The 6,618-nt window shown below is 42.9% G+C and overlaps 1 protein-coding gene across 1 annotated transcript in view; it reads right to left on the bottom strand.

The window, feature by feature from the left end:
• The window catches only part of Pgm2 (phosphoglucomutase 2), a 30,318-nt gene that overhangs the window by 9,106 nt on the left and 14,594 nt on the right, over positions 1 to 6,618 (bottom strand). Inside the window, exons 11-12 of the mRNA XM_028765235.1 lie at positions 4,794 to 4,923; positions 3,365 to 3,554 (exon numbers count right to left, since the gene is read on the bottom strand). Coding sequence (XP_028621068.1) covers positions 3,365 to 3,554; positions 4,794 to 4,923 — 320 coding nt within the window. The remainder of the gene's footprint in view (positions 1 to 3,364; positions 3,555 to 4,793; positions 4,924 to 6,618) is intronic.

Below are 6,618 nucleotides of genomic sequence, written 5' to 3'. Positions count from 1 at the left end.
TATATATATATATATATATATATATATATATATATATATTTGTTAACTTCCAAACATCACTAAAGTTACAGTAAACGTGTTTTCACTGGCATAAACAGGAGGGCAAAGAGGGAGAGAGACCACAGCACTTGATGGGGAGGTCACCCAATCAGAAAGCCAGAAAACTGTGAGTTCCTAGTATGGGTGGGAAGGGCAGAAACAGGAAACTGAGACACTGCTCTGTGGAAGCCAATCTGGTCTTAAGAACTAGAGGCACTAGATATGCCAAGGGTCAGTGTGAGGCAGGGGTGAAACATAGAGACAAGGTTGGAAAGAAGCTACCAGATGCTCCAAGATCTTCCCTCCTAGCTTCTGGAGTCAGAGACCCAGCTCTTCTCTGCCTGCCAGGGATGCTTCTGTTCTCTAGAGTTTGAACGAGAAAGGCTCAGAAACTAATTTCGACAGGCACCATGTAAGGTATGCTGTTATGGTGGCTACACCATGACATCCCAGACCTGCCTCTAGCCACACCTCTAGGGCTTTGATATGCCATTTTATATTCCTTAGAAAAGCAGATGGACTAGTCCAAGGTTCAAAACCAAGGTCAATCTCGGAATAGTTGGCTTGCCACTCAAGATCCCTGAAGTGAACTAAATCATTTGTCATACACATACAGAATTTCCAACCAGTTAAGTATGCAAAGGATACTGGGGGAACCTAGAGAAAGACAGCGGGTAAATGATATGGCCAAAACAAGAAACAACAACAACAACAACAACAAAAACTGAACTTGGGGGAAATAAAGGCTAGATGGATAAAACATATTCTTAGTTTTTAAAAAGAATCTTTAGAAGGTACAGTATATATACACAGAGAGGAAAAAAACAATAATAGGATGCCATTCTGAGAAGAAAAATTGGGAATAAGAATTGAAATCAACAGTCAACAGGAACACCAAAAGTTAAAATTAGAAAAACCGCTCAAAAAAGGAAGAATAGGACAAAAAAAAATAGAAATTAAGAAGAAAAGGGCACCAACCCGGAGCAAGCATCTACCTAAGGACTCTTCAAGAAAACAGTCAACTCTCTCCCTTTCCTGACATCTCACCAAGAAAACTGAGACCTAAAGGAAATAAAGACCAAAAGGCCCAGTGTGATGACCAGATTGGATTGAGACATGCCTGGAAGAGCAAAACACCCTGCTCTGAGCATGTCTCTGAGGGCATTTCCTGAAAATTTAGACCCTGTGGACTCTGACCTAATCAATGGTTTAACGCATTGATAATGTATAGTTTTAGTAGAGTCTGCGGTATGGAAGTGGGGGCTATTGGAGGAAGTGGGTCTCTGGGGACCTGTCTTTGAGGTCTCTCTGTATTCTTTCTGCTTCTTGTCTGTAAAGTGAGCAAAGTGAATGGCTTCCTCTACCAAGCCCCTTTTTGTCAGGCTTCTACACTTCCACAGGCCTAAGAACAATGAAGTCATGTGACCACTGACCAAAACAGTGAGTCCCAGTAAACCTTTCCTCCTTTAAATTGCTTCTCTCGGGTATTTTGTTGCAGTACCAAAAAGTCTGTTTATGCTAAAAAGTAATCACAATATTGAACAAAGAGACACACTAACCAATATACCATGAAAATTTAGAACACTGAGTTTAGAGACTTTCTCACTGAGGGGACAAGGTCAGTACAGAACGAGGACGGTGTTAATGCCTTTGTACACATCCATCACTAAAAAGACGAGTAGATCCTGAAGATAGCGCCTGGACATGGAACAGCAATGAAACAATGCTTTCAAACTCTGAGGCTGGGGAGTGTGAGAGAGAAAGGCATAACATGTTCAGCCCTGATGGCCTCCCCAGATTTACTTCCGCTTCCCCAGAAAGCACTTAGAAGATGTGATCTAGGAAAATGGAGATGGGAGGAAGGCCCGAGTTCAGGAGTAAGGGTCTTGGCCTTGGTAAAGGGCATCTGAAGATGACAGCTGTGTACTCAATCCAGAGAATGATCCAGCTGCATGGACGGCTAAGGACGGAGGCCAAGGGGCACAGGCAGAAGCCCACATAATAGCTGAGACCTGGGAGCAGTGAAAAATGTCACCAAGAGCTATTTGGAAGGACTAATGACATTTGGCATAAAAATCCAGACAACCAACATATGAACATATACAAGACAAATAACCCTAACTGGTTATAGGACTGTAACTTTTTACGTAGAGTAAGTAAGGCCTCTGAAGAGGTCACTGAGCAATGCAAGTCATGGTAATGATGAACCATCATAACCCAGGCTCACAGGTGATTCACAAGGCCAGGCAGGGGGATACCGGAGTATGTAGGAAGTCTGTGCTTGAATTTTCTATCTCCATGAGACAGAAAAAAAAAGTTCCATGGCAAGCAGCAGGAGAAACAACTGGGAGAAAAGTTGGTTGGTTGTCTCAGTATGTCAGTAAGGTGTCACACTTCTCTATAATCCTTTTAATACCATTCATCTGTTGTAAATATATTCTGTTCATATGAACAATTTCAAACAAAATACAAAAAGGTAAATATCAAGGAAGACATCTAAAATCTCATCAGGCTATTCTTGCTGTCTTCCTAACCTGGGCACAGCCAGCCCTATGGGAGATCCTAAGGCAAACACTTACAGCTAGGCCACATGCAATTAAAGAACGGCCAAACTCATCAGAAAGCCGTTCATCAGTGGCTCTCCCGGAGTGGACCAGTCTCTAGTCTCTGAAATCTTATTAGATATGTAAATTCTTTGTTCTTATCTCAGACCTACTCAATGAGAAATTCCAGGGTAACTTTCAGCACTGTTTGCTTGTGACAGGATGTCATATTATAACCCAAGCTGACCTCAAACTCAGACTTATGATGCTCCTGCGTTGGTTCCCCAAGTGTAGGGACTTAAAGGTTTACTGGTATGTGTCATCATCCCCAGCTAATATTGGTTAGTCACTCATCCTCTTGGTGTGTGTGACTCAGATACTCTTTGGAATAACATGTTCTGGTGAAGAGGAAAAGCTGGGTCCAGAGTCAAAAGGCCTCTCTTCCACCTGGACCCTCATCAGTCACTGCCTTCTGAGTCACAATATCCTTGCATGTAGAGGATGGCTTGGGATGTCATTCATCAGCAAATGATTTGTGAGATTTCTTGCATTTCTAACCCATGGTTTCTAGTTTTTCTACATATCTTATTTTATTTGTTTATTCTTTTTTATTGATGCTAGGGGCCTAAACCAAAGCCTTGTCATGTAAGCCAACAGCCTACCCCTGAGCTATACACCTCCAGCCTGAATTTTCAAGCAATCCTGTGAATAAATCGATCTGTTCAAACAGTAGGCATAGTGAACACAGAATAAATTAGTTCATAGATGTAAACGTGACTTACAGCTTTTTTATCAGGCTGGCTATCATCGTAGCCAGTTGTAAGGTCCCTGATAGCAGAGATTTCAAACTTGCCACAAGTTTTGGGATAATTATTCTTCCCGTCATAGTTTCTCAGGTTGCCGAATAATTTTTGAATTGTGTCTTGATCATGGCAGATAAAATATGAAGCTGTGGTAATATGGTAGCCATACCTAGAAAAAGAAACCATAACTGTAAGCAAAATGAGCCACAAAAATTCTGCAGAATGTATGTAAGATGTGTACCAACTGGTGCATTCTAAAGTGAGTGAAACAGGGAGTCCTAACCAAGGTCAAAAGGATAAATTAACATTAAAGAAGAAGCTGGGGCTAGCAAGATGGTTCAGTGGGTAAGGATGCTTGTTGCCAAGCATAACAACTTGAGTTGATCTCCAGAACACACACAGTAGAAGGAGAGAAACAATTCCTCAGTTGTCCTCTGACTTCCATGTATGTTTCGTGGCATGCAGGCACCCACTCATATATACACAACACACACACACACACACACACACACACACACACACACACGAGCATTAACTGTTCTTCAGAGGACCCAGGTTCTATTCTCAGCACCCTCATGGTGGTTCACAAACTTCTGTAGCTTCACACACATCACACCAATTCCAGGGGATCCAACGACTTCTTCTGGCCTTTGTAAGCATCAGGTATACACATGGTGTACAGAGACGTGCAGTCAAAACACCCATACACATAAAATAAAGGTGAATAAATTTTAAAAGAAAATGAAAAAGAGTCCCAGGGCAGAAGAGAAAGCTCACTCAATGATGTGCTTGTCTTACAAGCATGAGAACCTGAGAAATCTCTAGCAGCCAGATAGAGATGGGTATGGAGGTGTGTGCCTGGAAAGCCAGCACCGGAGAGACCGAGACAGGCAGATGCCTGAAGCTGGAAGCCAGCCAGCCATGCCTACTTGTCAAACTCCAGGCTAAGGACAGAACAGTGTCAGTTAGATGGACAGCACCTAAGGAACGAAAGCTGAACAACATGCACACATGGTGAGAATATGAATCAATAATGTCCTCCCCATCAGCCTGTACAGGCTATACAGGTAAGGTATGGCTTCACAGAGCACAGCCATGCTTGTGTGTTCGTGTCATCTGCACAGCTTCCGCCTCACACAAGCAGAGTTCAGTTCTTGCTTCGAAGACTGATCCCAATGTCTAATCTACCTTATGAAATTGATACTTAAATTCACACTCTTCAATTAAGCCATTTGCGCAACGTTCTTGTGTGTTGGAACGCACACCACTAAAAGTGGCCATTACTATTTAGTGGCGACACATCAAGTGGAAAAGGTGACCTTCGCTTTCCTAAGAAACAGAACATGTCACCAGAGTAAGAATACTTGAAATATGACCAATATTTCTTCGATATTCCATAAATACTTACTCCACATAGATGGCCTTTAGCTGCTGAGATAAAGACAAATTCTTGGTTGCTAGAAAGCTAGCCAGCTCTGCACATATAACAGCAGCACTGACGCCATCCTTGTCCAGAACAAAGGGACAGCACATATATCCTGCAAAGAGAGCAGAAGACACCCAGGCTTAGGAGTGGATTTCTTGCCAGCACTTTAACAGGACACATGAGTGCAGGCTTGCTGGTTAGGGCATGGTAGGGTCTAGTCTGGAGTGCACACACATTTTTCATTTATCCCCATGCCTGAGAACTTAGACCTGCATGTGGTTCCATACCATAATGCGTATTGTATTTGCTTTACACACAGAAGGTCCTGGGTGTGAGCCCCCAGTGAACCATAGTGTGATTAGCTCACATAAAGCTGAGTGGTGATATATATATTGTAGCATTTGGGAGATGGAAGCAAGAAGTCAGGAGTTCTGGGTTACATAAGCTCCTGTCTCAAAAAAAAATTTAGCCCAGTGCCTTGAATATAGGAGCCTTGAGGAAATCCACACTGAATGACCTGCTGGCAAATGGTGCTCGTTGACTGGACTCATCGTCAGAGCTCCAGCTCAGATACACGCGGCTCTGCTTGTTCCAGTCACTCTTCTTTCTTCTCTGAGACCTGGTGGTACTTGGCATTTCATCTTGACAGCTGGCTGTCCTCTACCCTCTTTTGTGTGGTCACTAATTGGAGCTGCTGGAGGCAGCCGTTATCATATATTTCAGAGCCACTGAGTAACATTTATAATTGATACTTGATAAACAATATCTCCTTAACAAAAGCCAAGGCAAGACAACTTGAAAACCTGACAACCGAAAGGCAGGGACTGTGCCATCCCTCTGTGATGAGTTGGTTAAATTAAACAAGTGTCTCTCTGCTTTAAGGAGTACACAGAGCCGAGAGTAATGTTTTTTACTAAGTTAACAGCTATGCACTTGTTTGCGCAAACAACAGAATGTCCTGTGCCCACACCTAGCTTTCCTTTCCTCTAATATATACTGACTGGTGGTTTAGGATAAAGGCTTTTCAGTAATTCTGGCTAAACATTCAATGTCCTTTCCTATGTCCATGACTGTGATGACATGAGATCACTTCTGCTCCCTGGGTACTCTCAGCACACACATCCTCATTAGACTTTTGTCAGTGATTGAAAAGAAGAAAGAAAAAAGGAAGGCCATGACTGCTCATAGGGAGGGTGGGGGAGAAGGTTCACTATAGATATGAGAGAGAACATAGCCAGAGGCAGAGACATTTGGGAAAGTCCAGAGTCAGTGTGATCCGGAGCCAGGACATGTGAGGAGACAGGGGAAGGAAGAGTCAGGAGAATAAAGCATAGATAACCAAAATGGCGGATTATATAGGAACAGCAGCTGGGGTACGGGCAGCCCAACCCCTTGACTTAGAGAAATTTAGGGTAGGGGACAGGTAGGGACTGAGGGATGCTGGGAGAACCTGGTAGCCTGAATCTGCTTTGATGTGTTAAATAGACATCTCAGTTAGTCACTTGTCCTGTTTGAGACCCGACAGGCAGCTCCACAGATGTGTGGACTTTTACACTGCAAACTGCCGTGTGCAGAATGCCACCACCATCAGTTATCTGTGGATGGCCCAATTATTTGCATGCTATTTTTTGTTGTTGTTGTGGTTGAAAAGATACGAGATTCCAATTTAGAGTAGGAGAGTTCAACACTTGAGCCAAACAAGAGAAGCAAGGTAAACTGTGTGCTCCCATTGTATTGGGATCTGTTGAACTCAAATTCAAATATGATCTCATTTGTGTGTGTGTGTGTGTGTGTATAATTATATATA

This window comes from Grammomys surdaster, unplaced genomic scaffold, assembly GCF_004785775.1.
Source record: "Grammomys surdaster isolate TR1022 unplaced genomic scaffold, NIH_TR_1.0 150, whole genome shotgun sequence".
NCBI lineage: Eukaryota > Metazoa > Chordata > Mammalia > Rodentia > Muridae > Grammomys > Grammomys surdaster.
Note: the sequence above shows the minus strand (reverse complement) of the source record. Positions and strands in the feature narration are given on the sequence as shown.